General features: G+C 48.0%; 1 protein-coding gene across 2 annotated transcripts in view; it reads left to right on the forward strand.

Moving 5' to 3' along the window:
- Positions 1–21,177, forward strand: part of CMIP (c-Maf inducing protein) — a 252,705-nt gene that overhangs the window by 163,943 nt on the left and 67,585 nt on the right. The window contains exon 1 of one of the 2 annotated variants that reach the window (XM_023732534.1): positions 13,172–13,947. The exons of the other annotated variant lie outside the window; for it this stretch is intronic. Within the exon in view, the coding sequence (XP_023588302.1) occupies positions 13,924–13,947 (24 nt within the window). The 5' untranslated portion in view covers positions 13,172–13,923. Of the gene's footprint in view, positions 1–13,171; positions 13,948–21,177 lie in introns of those variants that run through there. 2 annotated transcript variants of the gene reach the window in all.

Below are 21,177 nucleotides of genomic sequence, written 5' to 3' on the forward strand. Positions count from 1 at the left end.
ACTGTGCGCCTCTCTGACTCTCCCTGCCTTCCTATCTAAACGAGCCATGTCAGGCCTGTGGCCTTGCGGATCCAGTGGAGTATGGCTGGATTGACCAGTGTATATCATGAGCTGTCATCTTTACAGTAAGCTCACGAGCTGCAGAGGATGAGCGACTGCCCTGTACAGGGTTTAACGCCAGGTGTGGTGTCAGGGTGGCCGAGGAAACACCCTGGACTCCTCTCATGCCTCTGGAGGGACTCTCCCCACTGTGCAGCAGAGGACAGGAATACAGCCACTGGAAATTACATTCCTGGTCCTATTCATGCCCGAGGAGGCTGCTTCTTCTTCCACCTAACAGCTGCTGGTCCCCTTGATTTGCGCCTGCAGGGCTGAGGTTCAGAAGCTGAGCGTGAGTCTCCAAGTTAGAGCACAAAGGGGAAGAGACTAGCATTTGTTAAGCTTCTTCTGTGTGCTAGGAACTACACTAGGCTCATCATGTCCATTTCATCCTCACTCCAGCCTTTCGTAAGGTTGATCATGATCGTTGCTCCCGTTATACGCTGGGGAGAGATGAGGCTCAAACTGGAGCCCAAGGGCCCACAGCAAGTAAAGTGCTGAGGCAGGGTTCAGATTAGATCTTTCCAATACCTAGAGGTTTCTGAGTGTAGTCCAAAGGCCCCAGGTGGTAGCTAAGAAGGCAAGGTCCTACATGCCTGTTCACGAGCTCCACAGGTACCGTAGAGAGTTCTTTTTCCACAGGGAGCGCGTCCCTAGTGCCTGGCACTCTGTGTGCCCAGGCACAGGTTGGGTCCCAGGACAGTAGGGCATGCGTCAGGACCTAGTCTTGGCCCTGTGAGAGTTAAATGCCAGTGCAGTCAAGAGGAAGGAGCTATCACGGATTGAATTGTGTCCCCCCCAAAATATGTGTCAACTTGGCTAGGCCATGGTTCCCATATTGTGTGATTGTCCATCATTTTGTCATCTGATGTGATTTTCCTATGTGTTGTAAATCTTGCCTCTGTGATTTAATGAGGCAGGATTAGAAGCAGTTATGTTGATGAGGCAGGATTCAATCTACAAGATTGGCTTTTGTCTTAAGTCATTCTCTTTTGAGATATAAAAGAGAGAAGGGAGCAGAGAAACAGGGGAACCTCATACCACCAAGAAAGAAGCACCAGGAGCATAGTGCATCCTTTGGATCCAGGGTCCCTGTGCTGAGAAGCTCCTCAGCCAGGGGCCGGGGCAGAAATGTATTTGGACACACACTGCCTACCCTCAGGGCCTCAAACTGGTTCTTCCCAGTTCAGTCATGGCCAAGGAAGCAAAACCAGAGAGACCCAAATTTTCAAAATTGGGTGAACCGGAACGGAATAATTACGGGTTGAAGTCCTGCTGGAAGCTTAATCTGCCTCTTAGAAAACAAAGGCAGCATATGCGTTGCATAGCAACCAAAGCTCTTGCCCTTGGATTTTGAGCAGAGCCTGAAACAGTGGTGCCCAGCTCAGAGATGGTGGCCAACCATGCCACTTTGAATGTGTGTCGCTCTCCACAGTCCTGCCAATAATCCAGTCTCATGCATCAGGCTCTTGAAAGGGCTCACTTCGCCTCTTCCGAGTCTCCTATTCCAGGGCTTTAACCTGTAATTTTTCCCATTGCAGTTTATCATTCCAGATCACCCAAGTTTTGAAAATTCACAGCTCTTCTTGTTTCACTTTGTTGGCCATGACTGAACTGGATCAAACTGGTTCAAAGCCCTGCCTACCCTATAGGATGAGAAAATGCCTCATTTTTAAAGATGGCCAAAATCAGTCTCAATGGAGAATGCTATCTTTAGTGGTGCTACGGAGAACTCTGCTTTCTGCCTTGTTCTTGTCAACGTTTTCTTCAACAGTAACTTACAGGAACACCTACAAGGCAGTGCCTGTGAAATTTGTGAATAATACATGGCTACAAGAGATGATTAAGGTGGTGGACACAGAATACCAAATTTCAGGAGATTTTGGCTAGAAAGATGATTTAAAAGTTACATGCTTAAAATGTATCCATTCAGATGTCAAGGATTGCATGTGGGGTTCAAGCAGTTGATTAGCAGGTACAGTGTTGGGGGAGCAGTCCTTATGAAGACCTGGTTGTGCTAATGGTGGCATTTGGTTTGTCTGTGATTGTTAAATTTAGTCAGTTTTTTGGTTTTTTTTAAATAAGTATCCGAGGATACCCATATCAGGGGTGTCACAGAACTGGCAAATGCCTGGCAGTGTGGTAGCCCTTTTCCTGCCCCCAACATGGATGGAGACATTTGTTCTCGCATTACAAGCGTTTGCAGTTTTCCCCTTTAATTGCCCCCCAATAATTCATGTATGCTGCCACCAGGTGGCAGTGTATCTTAGTGTCTACAATTTGATTTAATTCCTATGGCTGTATGCTACCCCAGTTTTGGTGAGACTTAAGGAAACATGCTCTCCCTCCTTTTAAAATGTCAGAGAAACATAGGTATTTTGGAAGTGCTACTGGCTCGCAGAATGAGCAGGAAGACCTGGATTCGAATTCTGATTCGGTAGCTTACTTACTTGCCTTGTGGTCTGGATGGATTCTCAGCAAGTATTCATTTAATTCAAATGTAGTTACTCAGTACTTACTATGGGCCAGGCATGGCTTGGTGCTTTCCTGTTCATTGTCATTTCACAAATGAGAAGACCGAGCCCCAGAGAATTAATTACTTGCCCACCTTCGTAGAGTGAATTTGAATCCAGGTCTATTGGGCTGTCCTGCCTCCTGCTTGATCAAGCTATGCCTGACTCTGAGCTCTGGCCTCCTCCACCTACTCAGGAGCTAACTCTCTGCTTCTCCTAATACATCCTCTCTCTCCCCTCTATAATTACAACCAACCTTTTTGGGTCTTTTCTCTTTTTCTCTTAAAAACCTTTAACTGAAAAAAATCTGTAGAACATCAAGATTAAGGACATTTAAAAATTCCTCAACTCAGCTGAGTCTTTAAATTTATTAAATGTTGTTTTTGTTGTTTTGCCTTCCACAGGACATATATTTGCATGGTTGTAGCTACAGTGCACATCTCTACTACATTCTTCTGTTTGTAAAGAATGTTACCTGTTAAGTCCTGTGTTTTCACTTATCTTCATTTTTACCCAGCTGTACTGGCATCTCTAGGGCATGCATTCTCAACAGAGGTGATCTTGCCCCCAAGGGGATGGACATTGGTTCTTGGGAGGGCTAAAACATCTGAGATATTACAGTGATATGTGGCCCTCCAAAGCTCAACCTTATCCAACAATATTTCATTTTTAGTATTTAATTTCTTAGGGCAGAGGGCAAACAGGGAAAAAAGTGTAAAAGGCTCCTTTGATGGGGAGCAATAATGAAAAAAGGTTGAGAAATGCTGCTGTAGAATCTACTGCAAATCGTTCTGTGGACCAAGACAGGATATAAATATACCTGTAGAGTATTCTTCTCTATCACTGGTCCATCATGATCATATCATTGTTTAGTGGCTACAGCTCAGAATTTCAGGATGTTCCCAGCTTCCTGTTTGGGGAGTTTGCTCAGTGCCAGGCACTGTGCAGATGTGTTCTGTGTTTTAGCTTGTCTGATTGGATAGGTTATGTTGTTATCCCCGCTTGCAGATGAGGATGTATGAGCTCAGAAAATACAAGTCACTGGCCCAACTCCCAAGGTCACCAAGAAGGAGAGTGAGATTTGATCACAGCGTCCTGGTCTCTGGGCCCTTTCCCTGCCTCTCTGGGAAGCTCTCTTCTTCTTCCTCCCAGCCTTCCCTGCCACAAGGAGATCAGAGGAGGCCTGGAGCCCCACAGAAGTCGGCTCAGGGGGATCACCTGTCCCAGGAAGGAGGGTGGGATGAGGCCACTCTGGGCGGCAGGCACTGGGTAGCTCAGCCCTCCTGGGGTCTACTAGAGCAGAGCAGGCTGTCCTGAGGACTCCCAGGGGTGGCTGGCCCTGTTCGGTTTGAGTGGTTCGGCCCCTGAGGCCAATTCCTGGAGGTGTGGAAGCATAAACAGTTGTACAGAGTTAATGAGGCCACTTTTCTGACTCAGAGATGCACCTCCTTGCTCCTGCCCTGCCCTTGGAGGCCAGGCTCTGTGGAGACAGGCCTGCCTGTGTATACATGGCTATGAAAGGACACAGGCCTGCCTGCATGTATAAGATTGTGAGGGGACAGGCCTACCTGTGTGTACAAGGACATGAGGGAACATGGGCCTGCCTATTTATTCAAGACTATGAGGGAAGACGCCTGTCTGTGTGTACAAGTCTGTGAGGAGATAGGCCTGTGTGTATGAGGCTGTGAGTGGATAGACCTGTCCGTCTGTACGACGCTGCAAGGGGATACAAGCCTGTTAATGTGTGTGAGGCCATGAGGGGACACGGGCCTGTTTATGTGTACAAGTCCATGAGGGACACAGGCCTGTCTGTGTGTACGAGGCCGTGAGGGGACACAGGCCTGTCTGTGTGTACAAGTCTTTGAGGGGACATAGGCTTGTCTGTGTGTAAAGGCCACGAGGGGACTCAGGCCTGCTGCGTGTAAAGGCCATGAGGGGAGACAAGCCAAGAATGTTTTCAGGGCTGTGAAAGACAGTTGTATTTACAGAGTTGTAAGGACTGGCCTTTTCTATGTCCAGTGTTTCGAGGCTTGAGACCCCAGTGTACACACCTGTGAGGGACAGGCTTGTCTGGTTGAACAAGGCCCCAGGCGACAGGCCCTGAGTACCCGGCTGTTGAGGAGATACACCCAGACATGCAGGCCCGTAAAGAGGCCCCAAGATGCCAAGGTACACCTGCTTTGCGTAGCTGGAGTTTCTGGAGCCTCCAACCCTGAGAAAACGGCCTTTTCTCATCCGGAGAGGGGTTCCTCAGGCTGTTGCACAGAAAATCAAGATGATCTATCTCTGGGAGAAGCTGGCTCACTAAGAACAGCTCCAGGGCCAAGCCCGAGTGCTCGGGTGGGAGGAGCTGGGCTGTGTGTGAGACAAAAAGCTGGCCTGTTTTTCTGTCCCAGGGCTGCCTGAGGCCAAGCAGCCAGGGCAAATCCCAGCCCAGGTTTCGTCTCCCCTGGCCACCGCTCACTCCTTCTCCCCAAGCAGGGTTTCCCAACCCCCTGGGGCAGCCACAGCCTGGACATCCGTGTCCAGGGCTGTCTGATGCAGTGGAGGAAGGTGATGGCAGTGGGGTGGAAAAGAAAGAGGTGCGTGCGCACGTGTGTATCTTGTATGACGGGGTGAATATAAGAGTGTGTTGGGTATAGAGTATGTTTTTTTTGGCCTCAGTTGTCTCTTCTGTGAAATGGGAGTAATAATAGCACCCAGCTCATAGGGTATGTGTGAAGCAGTAGGAGGGAGTCTGGCAGAAGTGATGGCTGTATGAGCACCTCACACACTATTACTGGTGGGAGGGGGCTGGCTCAACCCCTCCATCTCAGACCAGCCCCCACCCCGCACGCAGTCCTTGTGTCCTGTGCATGGTGGGAAGTCCATCCTGAGGCAGCCCTCTATTGGGCATGCACACGTACATACACAGATATGCACGCACAGACGCCTGCACACACCAGCCAGCTCCTCGCACCTGTGAGCTTGCACTTCTTCGCGGTGCGCTTAGTGCCTCTCTGTTCTCTGACTTGCATGTCTAAGGGAGGGCCTGGGCATTTTTGTCCCATGAGAGCTTTACATTTTTCTCTAAGTCTCACAGACGTCACCAGATGGATTATGTGAATTAACCTCTGACTTGGCAAACCCTTGTTTCTCATGCGTAAGAGCCCATGGCCTTATCCCAGCCTTCATGTCAGACGCCCCTGTCAGAACCCTTTCCCCACACCCCAGGACATCACTTGTGCATCTGCCCCCAGTGCACCGCATCACTCGTGTCTCCTGGTTCTAACATCTAGGCGCTGTAGGGTGGGCTAGCCTTGCTAGAGGGCTGTCTCCTCACTGTGCTTTGCTTTGGGCAGCACCCTCGTCTGTGGCTTCTGGCTGGACTCGCCCACTCTGGCCCCGTACGCCCGTCTTCAGCCCCCTTAGCCCTCTTTACCCACCTAACCACTTCCACATTGCCTTCTCCCTCTCTCTGCCTCCTACCACCCTGCTGTCTGTCTCGCTGCCTCTTTTTCTTCCTTATTACAACAATCATGAAAACACCTTTATAACCACCCCAAGGGCATTTCCCGAGCTGCAGAACAAGCCCTCAGCTCCTGCCAGTTCTGACCCCATGACTGGTTTCACTCTTGCAAATCCCCTTCCACTCTGTCTGTCTCTACATGGACATTTTAACAGCCGTAGCCAGGTGTGCAGTGGTGTTGCTAGCTTCGGCATAACATTCCAGCTTAAGCATTTCCACATTCCCACGGTCTACATGAAGAGTCTTTCTAATAGTCTGAAGAAGTTGTAGCAGAATTTACCAAAGCACTCTGCTGTTGTTGGGCACCTTCACTGGTCCCTGTTTTCTCGATTATAGATGATGCAGTCATGACTATCAACACAGGGGCTTTTAAAAAACCAGTTGCTGTCAAGTTGCCTCCAACTCATGGCGACCCCATGAGTGTCAGAGTAGAACTGTGCTCCATAGGGTTTTCAGTGTCCAATTTTTCACAAGTAGATCACCAGACCTTTCTTCCAGGCACTTCTGGGTAGACTTGAACCTCCAGCCTTTCCTTAGCAGCCATCTGCACCGCCTGGGGAGCCCTATAGGCTTTTACTTCCATTGAATTACTTTTTTCCAGAACAGGAGTTACTAGAGAGTAAGGGCATTTTTTTGTGGCTCTTGCCACATATTGCCAGTTTATTCCCAGAAGAATAATTTCTGCAATGCTTAAGGGTGAGGCTCAGGACCAGGCTGCCTGGGTTCAAGTCCTGGTCCTACCACCTACCAGCTGTGTGGCCCTGGATTGATTACTTTTCTTTCTGGGCCTCCTTTTCCTCCTAAATAAAATGGGGCTTATAATAAGACCAAGCAAATCAGGTTCTCATGAGGATTAAATGGGCTAATAGCTGTGAAGACCTTAGAATAGCACCAGCCCCTGATACACACTCAGTGAAAGTTCATTATTATCCTTCGTCTTCTTTTTTTTCAATTGTGGCAAAAATATATATGAGAGAACATTTTCCAATTCAACCATTTTTATAGATACAGTTCACTGACATTGATTACATTCACCACGTTGTGCAACCACGACCACAATCCTTTTCCAGATTATTCTACCACCGTTAATAGAAGCTCAGTGCCTTCTAAACAAAGACTCTGCCTTTCCCACTCCCTCCCACTCCTGGGTTATTGGTAACCACTAATAAACTTTGGTTGCTATACATTTGTCTATTTCGTGTAAGTAGGATCCTACAGTATTTGTCCTTTTGCGACTGACTTACTCAGTGTAGTGTTTTCAAGTTTCATCCATATTGTAACATGTATCAGGACTTCATTTCTCTTTATGGCTGAGTCATATTCCATTGTATGTATATACCACATTTTGTGTAACCACTCATCAGTTGATAGGCACTTGGGCTATTTCCACCTTTTGGCTACTGTCAATAGTGCTGCAGTGAATATTGGTGTACAAGTTTCTGTTTGTATTCCTGGTTTTAATTCTTTTGGGCATATACTAGGAATAGGAATTCTTATTTTTATTTAGTAAACAAGGGCCCTGCTTCCCTTTGTGCAGAAGGATCCCAGAAGGCAGAGCTTTAGAAGAAGGAAGGTGAGTACATGGCATGCGTGCCACCCAGCCTCAGTAAGCCCATGGCAGGCATCACTAATCAGTCACGGCACATTTTTTCACCTGAGGCGGAGCTCTCTTCAACATAGCCACTGCCTATCAACCTGAATTGATAGAGGGAGTAGAAACTTTCCCCCACCCCGACTGTTATGGAAGTCTAGACCCAATCCTTTGGGCTGACCCAGTCCTGTGCCTCTTTGGGGCTTGCTCACGGGAGCCTCTGTAGAGCTTCCAGCCAACTCCGGGGCCCAGCTCTGTTCTGCCTGGGATGGTAACAAGTGTTGGCTGCCCTGCCCCCTGTGCAGGAAGTAAGACAGGGACACGCGGAGGAAGGGCTGGAGGTAGCCTTCGTCCTCTCAGGGCCCAGCCACATGTCTACTTCGTCCAGGTCGTATGAGGCAGGAATTCCATCCGGATTAATTCCTGGCACTCGATAAGAGAAGGCTTTGTGTCCCCTAGGAGGGGATCAAAGGGACTCAGCTGAGACTGTGAAAGGAGAGGCTTTCCCCGTGAGGCAGGGGGCCCCCTCATACTCTAGAACTCTGGGAGCGTCTCAGCAGGGAGGCACAGCTGGCGGCCAGAGCTGGGATAAGAGGGCAGTGTTGCTCACAGAGCCGCGTCCGGCTGGCTGCTTCTCCGGCTGTGTGCTCCAGCAGAGCCCCAGAGGGGGGCCGCGTGGGGCCCAGGCTCCAGGTCCCTGGGGGCCATGGTCTCCAACACCTTCCACTCAGAGCCTGTTCCCTTCAGTGGGCCATCAGGAACCCTGTAACTAATAACAAGTGGAGCTTCAGGGATTGGAACTAACAAGTGGCAGAGGAATGGGCAGCCTTGGAGAGGAGAGTTCATGCTGTAATGGACTTGCTTTATAGAGAGGGAGAGAAAGACAATTATTAGGCACCTCCTAACGCCAGGAGATCTGCTGGAGGCTTTCATGTGTATTATCTCATGAAATCCTCTCAAAATTTTATTAGCCCCATCTTGAAGGAGAAGCAGAGAGGGCAAGGGCCTTGTCCACGGTCACACAGCTAGAAACATGCTGCTGTTAGTTGCTGTCGAGTCAGCCCGGACTCATACAGAGCTTGGAACCCTTGGAATCCATGTCCACATTTCCCAGAGCAAGCTGTCTTTGGAGTAGATGTGAAACATTTTTGTGTGTTTGTTAAATAAACATTTCATTGAAGGATAACATACATATAGAAAAGTGCACAAAACAAAAGAGTAGCACTCCATGAGTTCTCACAAATTGAATGCACCCGTGTAACCAGCACCCAGATCAAGGAACAGAGCGTGACCACCCCTAGAAGCCCCCCTCGAGCCCTTCCAGTCACTACCCACCCCCACAGGTAACCATTATTCTGACTTCTAGCAGCATAGATTAGCTTTGCGTATATTCAAACTTTATATATACAGTCTGGAATCATACAGTCTGAACTCTTTTGTGACTGGCTTCTTTAGCCCTTACAATTATAAGATTCATGTGTGTTGGTGTGTGTAGTCCTAATTATTCATTACCTTTGCCGGGTGGTGTGTTGTATGAAGATACTCGGTTGACCTATTCATTTGATTATGGATAGATGTTTCTGGTTTGGGACTGTTACAGATAGAAACATCATAAATATTGTGGTATATACCTTTTGGTGAACATATGCCCGCATTCCTGCTGAGTATATACCTAGGAATTAAATTGTTAGGTCACTGTTTGTAGTCCATGCTGCCAAACCATTTTCCAAAGTAGTTGTATCAATTTATATTCCCACCAGCAGTGTATGGAAGTTCTAAGACAGGGGCATTTAAAAATTGCATTATTTATTTTAATACTGAAAAGGACAAAGAGAACAACAACAACAACAAATCCCACTGCCCATACAACCTTCGTTAACACTTTAAGTTTTTAAAATTGAGCTTAGTTTACATAATAAAATGCCCACATCTCCATGGCTCATGTGATGAGTGTTGACAGTTGTATTCACCTGAGTAAGTAACCACTACCCCGACACAAGACAGAGCACATTTCCGTCACCCCAGAAAATTCCCTCATGTCCCTTTCCAGTCAGTCCTTCACCCCAACAGGTAAGCTGTTAACATTAAAGAAAAATGAATGTTGTACGTGCATATGTAAGTTCTAAAAGTATAGAAAGGTATAAAATAAAAGTGGGTCTCCCCCTCCCCCAAGTCCATTTTCCCAAATGCTGTTACCGTTAGCAATTTTATGTGGACTTTCAGAAAGTTTTTATGACTGTACCTGTGTATTTCCTTTTTAAACACCACAAAGTTTTTATTATCCACAGTTTTGTTCCTTTCTGTTTTACCTTTTAATTATGTACCATGGTGCTCTTTCTGTAGTAGCTTATACAGGTCTATATCATTCCGTTTTACAGTCTCACAGTATTCAGTTCCAAGAAGGGTCAAACTAGATCATTCAATAAAACACTCCCATTTTCCAAAGTTCCTGAGTGAGAGGAACTGAGTTCCTGAGAGGAAAGGAAAGAAGGGGAAAAGCATTTGTTGAGCACATACGGGGGGCAGTGTGAGGTGCTGGCTACCTTATCCACTCCTGTGGACCTGTGTCACCGTCGCCGTTTGATAGATGGAGAATCTGGAGCCCAGGGTGGGAAGTGGGAGGTAGAATGATCTGTTCAAGGCCACACAGCCAGAAAATGGAGGAGCTGGGATTTGAAGCTCGCCTATCTGACCCCAGACCTCTCCCCTGCACCCTCCTGGCCCCCCGGGTGTCTCCAGCCCTCGGCAGAGGGGCAGCCTTGGGTTTGGGGCATTTAGGACCCTCCACTCCCCCAGGACCTTCTGTGTGAAGGTCTTCCCTGGCCCAGGAGTAGCTCATGTAGCCGGCTCTCAGAATGGTCCAGAAAGAAGTGGCATTTGTGGGTTTTCTTTCAGGCAAGGGAGAGGGAACCAGCACTTCAGTATGTCATCCAGTGTACGCTTTGATGAGAGCTGATGAGTCACTGAACCATAAAAGGAGGTTTTTTCACGTAAACGGTTTGTGGGCGAACTCGTTTTCTACCCTTTAAGGCAGAATTTTTTTTTCTTTCTCTCTCTTAATAAAGAAGAGTTTTTTAAAAAAATAAATGGGAGATAATATCTTGACTAGAAAGATCCTTTGTTATACAGCCGTCTGCAGTCAGCCCCTTTCACAGCTGAGCTGGGTGGTGGGCAGCGGAGTCCCCTGGGATGGGGGCTGCTGATGGGCTCCAGGTAGGGCGAGCTGGGTGGTCAGGTGTAGGCGGGAAAGTGGGGTGCGGTACTTCTGTTTGCCTCTGAGGCTCCTCCTCATCCATTGGCTTGGAGACGATGCCAGACAGAGACATTGAAAAGAGCAGCGCCTCTCTCCACAGAGAGATTAGGCCCTTAGCTCACCCCAGGGTGATCTGAAAATACCAGATGGGGCAGCCAGCTCAACTCTCAGGATGGAAAGTTGTTTGGGAGAGAGGCTAATTGACCGGGAGAAGATTCCAGAGCGGCCAGAGGCCCTGTGGCCATCTCTGGTGTTCTGCTCCTAGGAGACCCCTGTGCACTCTTAAGAACCTGTAGACAGTTTCAAAACCCCCCTGAAATGAACAGACAGCCTTTTGAGAGACATGAAGCTGACCGTATTGGAACCTGGTGACTCATGGGCAGTTTGTCTAGCCGGAATGTTGAGTGGTGTTGGGAAAACAGAAGTGGCCAGGTAGATGCTTGGACAAGATCCTTCGAAAAAGCGGACCAAATCTGACTTCTGGGCTGAAGTGGGTGTCCAGGGGCTTGAGGACTCTAAAAGCACACCAGACAGGTCAGGGATCAACTCAACTTTGGCCAAACATGGCGGATTCAAGCACACTGTCTGTGTGTGTTGACTCTTGAGGCCTTTGTCAAAGTCTGCATTGAATTTCCCATCTAAGATGGCCACTATCTTGTCCTAGGCTTCCTGGCCTCTATGGACCTAGGAATTTGGAAGCAATAGCCCAGTGGTTCTCAAAGTGTGGTCCCCAGACCAGCAGTACCTGCATTCCCTGGGAACTTGTTAGAGCTGCAAATCTTCAGGCCCCACCCTGAGACTGCAGCAATCTGTTTTAACACACCCTCCAAGTGATTCTGATGCTCACCAAAGTGTGAGAACCACTGCATAGCTTGAAGAAAGGGGAAAGAGGAACTAATATTTACTGAGTGCCTAAACAGAAAAAATATTGAAATTGTCAAGAATTTCATTTTGCTTGGATCCACAATTAATGCCCATGGAAGCAGCAGTCCAGAAATCAATGACATATTGCATTGGGCAAATCTCCTGCAAAAGACCTTTTTAAAGTGTTCAGAAGCAAAGATGTCACTTTAAGGACCAAGGTGTGCCTGACCCAAGCCATGATGTTTTCAGTTGCCTCATATGCATGTGAAAGCTGGACAATGAATAAGGAAGATCAAAGAAGAATTGATGCCTCTGAATTATGGTGTTGGCGAACAATATTGAATATACCATGGACTGCCAAAAGAATGAACAAATCTGTCTTGGAAGAAGTACAGCCAGAATGCTTCTTAGAAGTGAGAGTGGTAACACTTTGTCTCACATGCTTTCGACATGTTATCAGGAGGGACCAGTCCCTGGAGAAGGGCATCATGCTTGGTAATGTGGAGGGTCAGCAAAAAAGAAGGCCTTCAACGAGATGGATTGACACAGTGGCTGCAACAGTGAGCTCAAGCATAACAAGGATTATGAGGATGGCACAGGACTGGGCAGTGTTCCATTCTGTTATGCATAGGGTCACAATGAGTCGAAACTGACTTGACGGTACCTAACAACAACAACTGTTTTCCATCCACCTTATCAGTGTTATTTTATTTGGGCCTCCAGTGTTTCTGGGTGGTGGATATTAATATCCCCATTTTGCAGATGAGAAACTGACTCTCAGAAAGACTAAATAACTTTCCCATGAACCCAAGCCGGAATTCTAACCCAGGTCTGAAGCCTCCTTCTGTGTCTGTTGAGTCCTGGTGCTGGGTCCCTCACAGCTTGAGATCAAGAACAAATAACTGAGTGTATCCGTACCTTCCACTACCCGTCTGTCAGTTTGTGGTACTGTGGTGGATTGCATGTTATTGTGATGCTGGAAGCTATGCCACTGGTATTTCAAATACCAGCAGGATCACCCATGGTGGACAGGTTTCAGCGAAGCTTCCAGCCTAACACAGACTAGTAAGAAGGACCTGGTGATGTACTTCTGAAAGTTAGCCAGTGAAAACCTTTGGATCACAACAGAACATTGTCCAACTCACTTGCTTTAGACACATCATTAGGAGGGATTAGTCGCTGGAGGGAGGACATCACGTTTGATGAAGTAGAGGGCCAGCAAGGGTGAGGGAGACCCTTGGTGAGATGGATTGGCACAGTGGCTACAATGATAGACTTGAATATGCTGGTGATCGTGAGGATGATGCAGGACTGGCAACATTTTATACTGTTGTACACAGGTCACCGTGAGTTAGAATAGACTCTACAGCAGCTGTCTCTCTATCCATCCACCTACCCACCCATCCGTCATCCATCCATCCATCCACCCATCCATCGGTAGCTTAAGATTGCCCTGCCAGGGTCCCTTCATCTGTGCTGGGAACTCAGGACTCACCACAGATGAAGACCATAGAAGTCACACTCCTTGGATCCTTCCTGGACCTCCCCTTGGACAATGCAGTCTCAGCAAACCTGTCTAAGGAGGACCCTATCCCAAGGAAGGACGAGCTTCAGCCTCTTTCTAAAATCTGCCTCTCCCCTTGTATCCCCCAGCTGGGAAGGCAGGAGTGTGCCTTGCCCTGTATTCAGGAGCACCATCACTACCTGCCTGGAAATGTGCAGTAGAGACCAACTGCAAATTAATTTATTAGGGACCTGGCTTTTGTTCCAGGGTCCTCCTAAAGTAAGGCTTTCTGTAGAAGGAGCCCGTGGCTCAAGCCCAGAGGAGGCAGTCTGACAGGGGATGGAGGTTCCCAAACACAGAGATGAACAGATCGGATGCCCTTTGAAGTACTGCACACACTAGATAAAGTTCTTAGTTAAATAAACAACGTGGACCCTGCTGAGATACTACCAACTCGAGGTTGAGCATGGAAACCCTTATTTGGTGTAGGGATAGAGAGCATTGCCTTTATCAGCCTCGAAGGAAACAGAAGCCCGTTCTGTCCCCGGCGTTCAGGGCAGGGGGACTCGCTTGGGGCCCAGCCCCTTCCACATGGCAGAGGAAGAGCATCTTCGGGTACAGTATTTGCATTTTTAAATTTATTTGGTGGGTTGTTATAAATCAGGAATGTTTTCTCAGAAAATGCCGTCTTGTATTAATGATGGTTTATCTAAGAGGTCCCTACTGCAGTCTTGATTATCGGGTTCAAGTTCTGCTCAGGGCTCCCAGCATCATGTTGTCACTGGAAAAGCCAGTCCCTCCTTAAACAGAATGTTCTCTTTTGAAAAGCAGGGTCTCATCCATGCCTTGAATGGAGAACTGTGTCGTGTTTAAAGTTAACAGTCTTTGGACATTTGAAAGCTGAGGAGAATGGGTGGGCTGCGTTCTTGGAGACTTGGAGGGAGGCAGGCAGTGCCTGGCTGGGGAAGACTCCTCTAGAATCCAGTGGCCTGATCATGGTGGGTGGGCTGCCTGGCCAGGTGGGGAGCACCCTGTTCCTGGAGGTATAGGAGCTGTAGCCAAGGCCACTATCACAATGGCTGGATAGAATTTGGACGCTGGGCTGAGGTCAGGCAGGAGGGCTTCTATTTGCTTCGTTTTAAGTTTTAAGGCTTATGCCCTGCCTTTGCCCAGTGATATTGAGGTGGCTTACAAAAACATTCAGAGTGGGAAAATCTACACTAATTGCTTTGGAATGAGTTCAACGAGGTGTTGTTAAGAGAGAAAAGCAATATGCAAAGACCTGTGTTTAAGGTGGTTCCATTTCTGTAAAATGAAATGGGGAACAAAGCAACAACAGAAACAAGGACCACAAAAACCTCTCCGTTTATTTGTAATTGATTATATATGATGGTGGAGAAAGACATGAAATGATATATATCAGGGATCAGCAAACTATCTGGCCTGTTTTTGCAAAGAAAGGATTTTTTTGGAACAGAGCCACGCCCATTTGTGCTACAACAGCAGAGTGACTGTGACAAAGACTATATGGCCTGCAAAGCCTGAAATATTTACTGTCTGGCCCTTTACAGAGTTTTCTAACCCCTGATTTATACCGTGGGGTTAGTGTGGATTCTGAGGGTGGGAATAGGGCAGAGGTGAGTCTTAAAAAAAAAAAAACAGAAGATACACAAAATTAAAAGAAAAAAACCCACCTAACATATGATACGACCTAGATTTAGATACAGTTAAATACACTGGGCTGTGCGTGTGCATGTGTGTGCGTGCGTGTGCACGCGTGCAAACATGCATTCAGAAAGAGGATCCATGCAATGATAGTCACCAAAATAAAACTGTGTAGGATGTTAGCCCCACACAATCAGGTTCTTGTGCTTTTTACTCTCTTCCCTAATGCTATTCTGAATGGTTCTATTATTATTATAACATATACTGGTTATGTGATAGTACGTTATTTCAAAAATTAGACAGTCTACTGGAACACTGAAAGTCAGAAATAATGTAGTCTAAGATACTTCCCCTGGTGGCATAGTAGTTAAGAGCTACATCTGCTGACCAAAAGGTCAGCAGTTCAGATCCACCAGGTGCTCCTTGGAAACCCTGTGGGGCAGTTCTACTCTGTCCTATAAGGTCACTATGCATCGGAATTGACTTGATGGCAACGGGTAGCTCGGGTAGCTAAGATACCTCCCATATCTCTTAAGAATATGGGATTTTGACCAATTGAAGAATTCTACAGTCCCATCTCCATGGTCCCAATTTCTGAAATCCTGGGAGATTTTTTTCCCCATTTTTTCTTTCTTTATTTTTTAAATGAAATGGACAGTGCATGGATATAGCTTCCTGCAAAAATGTGAAACATTGCAGACAAAGCTGAGCGCGTCTCCTTCGTCCTATCCTATGCCATTTTCCTCTTCAAAGAAGACAGCTGTTATCAGCTTGACATGTGTCCTTCCTGGACTCACCCCCTCCTCTGCTACTCCCTACCCCACCACCCCATGTATTATACCGATATATGTGTGCATATGAAAATTGTGTGTGTGTGTGTGTTTGCTTCTCCATTTAACAGTGTCTCATGGAGGTGGAATCAAGGTCAGATCTTTTAGCTCTGCTGCTTCGTTCTTTTTAACTGCTGTCTAGTTCCACTGGATGGGTGGACCACAGTTTACTTAAGCAGTTCTCTGTTGATGGACATTTAGAGGGCGTTATGGATAAATCGTGCACCCCAAAAATATGTGCTGTAAATCCTAAACCCATATAGCTGTGAATGTAATCCCATTTGGGAATAGAGCTTTCTTTGTTACGTGGAAGAGACCATATCAGTGTCGGGTGTATCTTAAACCAGTTACCTTTGAGATATAAAAAGAGCAGGTTAGGCACAGAGGGAAAAAAAAACCAAACCTGTTGCCGTCAAACTGATTCCGACTCATGGTGACCAAAGCACAAATGGAAAAAGATTGATGCCACATGGAGATCACCAAGGAACCAAGGAAAAGAAGCTAAAATTGACACGGATTTTCTCCCAGAGCAGACAAAAAGAGCCTTCCCCTAGAGCTGGTGCCCTGCATTCAGACTTCTAGCCTCCTAAACTGTGTCAAAATAAATTTCTGTTTGTTAAAGCCACCCACTTGTGGTATTTCTGTTATAGCAGCGTTAAGAAACTAAAGACGGGGTTTCTAAATCTAGTTACTGTAGAGTCGACTCTGACTCATGGCCACCCCGTATGTGTCAGAATAGAACTGTGTTCATAAGGTTTTCAGTGGTTGATTTTTCAGAAGTAGATTGCCATGCCTTTCTTCCATGGCACCTCCGGGTAGACTCAAACTGCCAGCCTTTCAGTTAGCAGCCAAGCGCATTAACCATTTTTACCATCTAGGGACTCCTAGTCACCATTATTTTTTTTCCTCAAATGTTAATGACTTTTAATGAATCTCCTACTGAACTCAGTAACTACCATTTGTTGAGCACGTATAATGTGCTGAACGTTCAGCCTGAAATAACACATTTAAGCTTCTCAGTAGCTCCGTGAGGCAGTGCTACTATTATCCCCAGTTTACAGTTGAGGAATCTAAGTTTCAGAGAGGTAATGTAGTTTTCCTGAGGCCACACAGCTTAAAAGTAGCAGAATGGAAATTCAGACCTAGCCTGCCCTACTCTCAGTCCATTATAATGCACTCACCTGAGAGCCTTGCCTGAGCCTCTAAGTGCCCAGGAGTTTACAGGCTGGTGGGGAGGCAGCCAGCACATGAATCTTAGAGAGCAGAGGGCCAGGAGGGTATTAAGTGTTGGGTGTGCCCCATGTGGCCCCCATCCGAGTGGTGCTGCTGATGGTGCTTGATACAGCTATGCCGATCCATCCTGGGCTGGCCCCTGCTGCTGGCAAAGACGAGGGGAAATAGGAGGCCTGGAATTTCCCTGTTGGGGTTATTCCCAGCCATGTCAGCTCCAGGGGCTGCCGAAACAAAGGACCACAAGCCAGGTGGCTTAAAGCAACAGAAATTTGTTCTCTCACTGTTCTGGAGCCAGAAATGCTAGATCAGTTGTCCCTTCAGAGGCTCTGGGGAGGTTCCGGAAGGTCCTTGCCTCTTCCAGCTTCCTTGGCTTGGGGCCGCATCACTCCACCCTTTTCCTCATCTTTACGTGGCCTCCTCTTCTGGCTGTCTCTCTCTCCTCCGTTGTGTCTCATATAAGGACACTTGTCACTGGATTGAAGACCCATCCAGGTAATCCAGGATGATCTCCCCATCTCAAGATTCTTAATCATGTCTGCAACTAAGGCCATACTCATGGGTTCCACAGGTTTGATGTGGATGTATCTTTTTTGGGGGGGCCCATTCAATCCATGGGACCAGGTTGACAAGGGCAACTGGTAGAAGTTTCTTTTTCTCCTCTTAATGAACACGTCTCCACCCAAATCCCTCCCTCTCCAACATATTTAAGCCAAAGTGTATGTGTGAGAATGTGTGTGTGTATGTGTGTGTTTCAAAGCCTCTTCAGTCAGGAGTCAGAGTGACTCCTGGTGACCTGGACTCCCGCAGCAGGACAGCCGGTGGCCCTGAGCAAGGATCCTGGAAGTAGGCGGAGCCGCCGGGCCTGGAGCCAATGTGTTCTCCTCTCTGTTGTGGGCTCCTCAGCTGACAGATGGGACCGCATCTGCCCCATAAGTTGGTCTTGGAGATTCAGTCTTCAGTGCTTGACCCCTGGCTGCAAGTGGAATCCCATGGGGAACTTTGAAATCTACCGGTGGCTGAAAAAAATGCTGATGCCCAGCCTCCACCCACACCGCAGTCTGATGTGGTTGGTCTGGGGCCGGCCTTCAGTTTCAGTATTTTTTAAGTCTCTGTCAAATGAAAAACAAATCCAGGTTTTGATGGGGAGAGGCATTATTCAGAAAGAAAAGGAGGGAAGGGGCCTTATAATAGTGGGGAGGTGACTATTACAATAGGGAGAACACAACAACCATAAGCCCTGTAAGCATCTCAAGAATTGGCATTTTTTTAAAAAAAAAAAAAAAAGAAATGAGAGTAAATAAGACTAGAACCAGGTGTGAGGAAGTGAGATGAAAGGGTGACAACATCAGAGAGTAAATCAGAATGTTTTACGCAGCCTGGAAAGGGCCCTTAAAGAGCGGTATGTTGGCTCAAAGGAGTCCTGGTGGCACAGTAGTTCAGCACTCAGCTGCTAATTGAAAGGTCAGCGATTTGAACCCGCCAGCCACTCCCTGGGAGAAAAGACCTGGTAATCTGCTCCCATAAAGATTTTACAGCCTGGGAAGCCCTCTGGGGCAGTTCTACTCTGACACACGGGGTCACTATGAGTCAGAATTGACTCAACAGCACAAAATAACAACAACATGTTGGCTCAGGCCGAGGGGTGGGCTGGAGTTCAGGGACCTAGGGGAAGAGAAGCTTAACAAAGTAAGGTTGACACACACTTTGTTCTGATGGCTCAGTGGGGATAAGCAGTTCAGTTACTCATTTATGAGGCAGAGAATGGATTTTGGAGGGTCTGTAACTGGCCTTGTCCTAGGATGCAGGGAGCATCCTGAGTCCTGTGGGGAAGGGTGTTCTTTGCAGTCAGCCGTTTTCCTGAACACAAAAGGTGGGGGGATTTCTTTAACCATCGCTGTTTTGCAGGATCCCTGGGTTCAGATAAAAGTCAACGTTAATCACCCTCCAGGTCATTCTGATGTGTAGCCAGGACTGAGGTCCACTGAATGGCTGTTTGTCACTGGTCTTTGGTGGCTGCTGTGATAGCTGATGTGTGACCCCCACCCCCTGGCAACTGATGACTCCTCTTTGCCAGGGACTCCATGCCAGCCCTGTACTGATGTCCCTGCCAGACTTCTCTGGAAGGTCCCTGCAGGCTCCCTGGGTCCCCAGGTGGCTCCTCCTGACATCACTGATGATGCAGGTGCCCAGTGTGCAGCGCAGGACCAGGGGCTTATACAATCGGCTAATGGGTTAGGAGGGGGTGTTGAAGTGGAGAGTGAACCCAAGCATCTCTCCCCTACAGGAGCAAGGAGGAAACAGGACCTCCCTCCCCCCTGGGAGAGGAAACCCAGCAAACTCCAAACCGAGGGTAGGCTGGGTAGGCTGCTGAGAGTGGGCACCCTGGGTGCTGATGCTCTCACAGCCACGGCCTCAAAGGGCCCGGCTTCTACCTTTGCAGAGTAAGAGGGTCGGGAAGGGCAGCCTGAATGCTGACGTGGACGGCAGCACGGCGAGGAGCCAGGCTCCCTGGGGCCGTAACTGCGTTGCTGCTTCCCGGCTGCCTGAGCGTCCCGTGGCTGCTGTAACCAGTTACTACAAACTGGGGGGATTTGGAACAACAGAAATGTATCTGCTCACAATTCTGGAGGCCAGAAATCCGAAATCGAGGTGTCAGCAGGGCTGTGCTCCCTCTGAGGGCTGGAGGGGAGGACCTTCCTAGTCTCTTCAGTGTTTGGTGGCCTAGGGCAATCCTTTGTGTTCCTTGTAGAAGCATCACTCCAGTCTCTGCCTCCATCTTCATGTGGCCTTCTTCCTCCTGTGTCTCTTCGTGCGGCATTATTCTAAGGATGCCAGCCATTGGAGTAGGGCCCACCCTAATCTAATGGGCCCCATCTTAAGTAATTACATCTGCAAAGACCCTGTTGCCAAATAAGTCACAGGTAAGGGTGGGAGTGGGACTTATTTTTAGGGGGATTGCAATTCAACCCACACCACCACTGTAACCTTGGTCAAGGTGTTACTCTCTGTAAGGAGGGGACCGAATAAGACTGTCCACCTCGAGGAGAGGATTAAAGAGGGTTAGAACCTCCCTACTCAGTGGTTCGGAAACCCTGGTGGCATAGTGGTTAAATGCTATGGCTGCTAAACAAAAGGTCAGCATTTCAAATCCACCAGGCGCTCCTTGGAAACTCTATGGGGCAGTTCTACTCTGTCCAATAGGGTCGTTATGAGTCGTAATCGACTCTATGGCAACAGGTTTTACTCAGTGGTTCAGGAGCATCAGCTGCACCTGGCAGCTACTTAAAAATGCAGGATCCCAGCTCCACCCAGCCCTGCTGAGTCTGAATCTGCATTTTAACTCGCCCCCCAAGTGATTCTTGTGAGGTAAAGTGTGAGAAGTTTGAGAAGGCTGGGTGAAATGAAAGGATGGAGTTCAGTGCCTGGCATAGCAGAAGCACTTGAAACATAATAGCCCCTATTTCTGACCACGACTCTCCTCCCCACTCCACCTGCCTTTTGGAAATATTGGGGGCTCCTTCCAGGGGCAGAATCTCGAATCCCTACAAGCCCGTGGCCCGGTGAGGAACAGCCATATACAGTTGTCTTAAGTGCAGTCAAAGGGCCTCAGTGTGATGACTATATTTTGTGAAGAGTGCGTAGGACTTGGTACCCAGCTCACAGACTGGCACCCAGGCCAGTTAATCACCTTGCCAGCCAGACACGTGGTTACCCAGGCAACCAGCCAGTGCCTGGGAGCCAGCGAGCAGGACATCGTGCCCAAGTCCTAGCTGTTTCCTTGGAATCAGTAATGACTCTGGGAGGCCGCCTTCAGTGGACGCTTAGGGTATGAGTGCCCAGCCTCTCCCCCTTTTCAGACAAATTGCCCATCTTCCCAGGAGCCAGTGTTTCAAGCAGCTGTCAGCTAGCTGGATGCCCAGCTGCAGACAGCCTGGCTCCATCACTGGGCAGCCAGGAGGCACACTCAGCTCCAGGTTAAAGGACTTGTGTGTTTCACAGGAGGTGGCAGCATCAGTCCACGCTTGTAAAGTGCCCACCCATGTTGGCCTCCTCTGGGTCCTCAGAGTGGCGTGGTGGTCAGGTGCTCTGACCCAAAGCTAGACTTGGCTCCGGCTCT

This window comes from Trichechus manatus, unplaced genomic scaffold (genome assembly GCF_000243295.1).
Source record: "Trichechus manatus latirostris isolate Lorelei unplaced genomic scaffold, TriManLat1.0 scaffold00053, whole genome shotgun sequence".
Classification (NCBI taxonomy): Eukaryota; Metazoa; Chordata; class Mammalia; order Sirenia; family Trichechidae; genus Trichechus; species Trichechus manatus.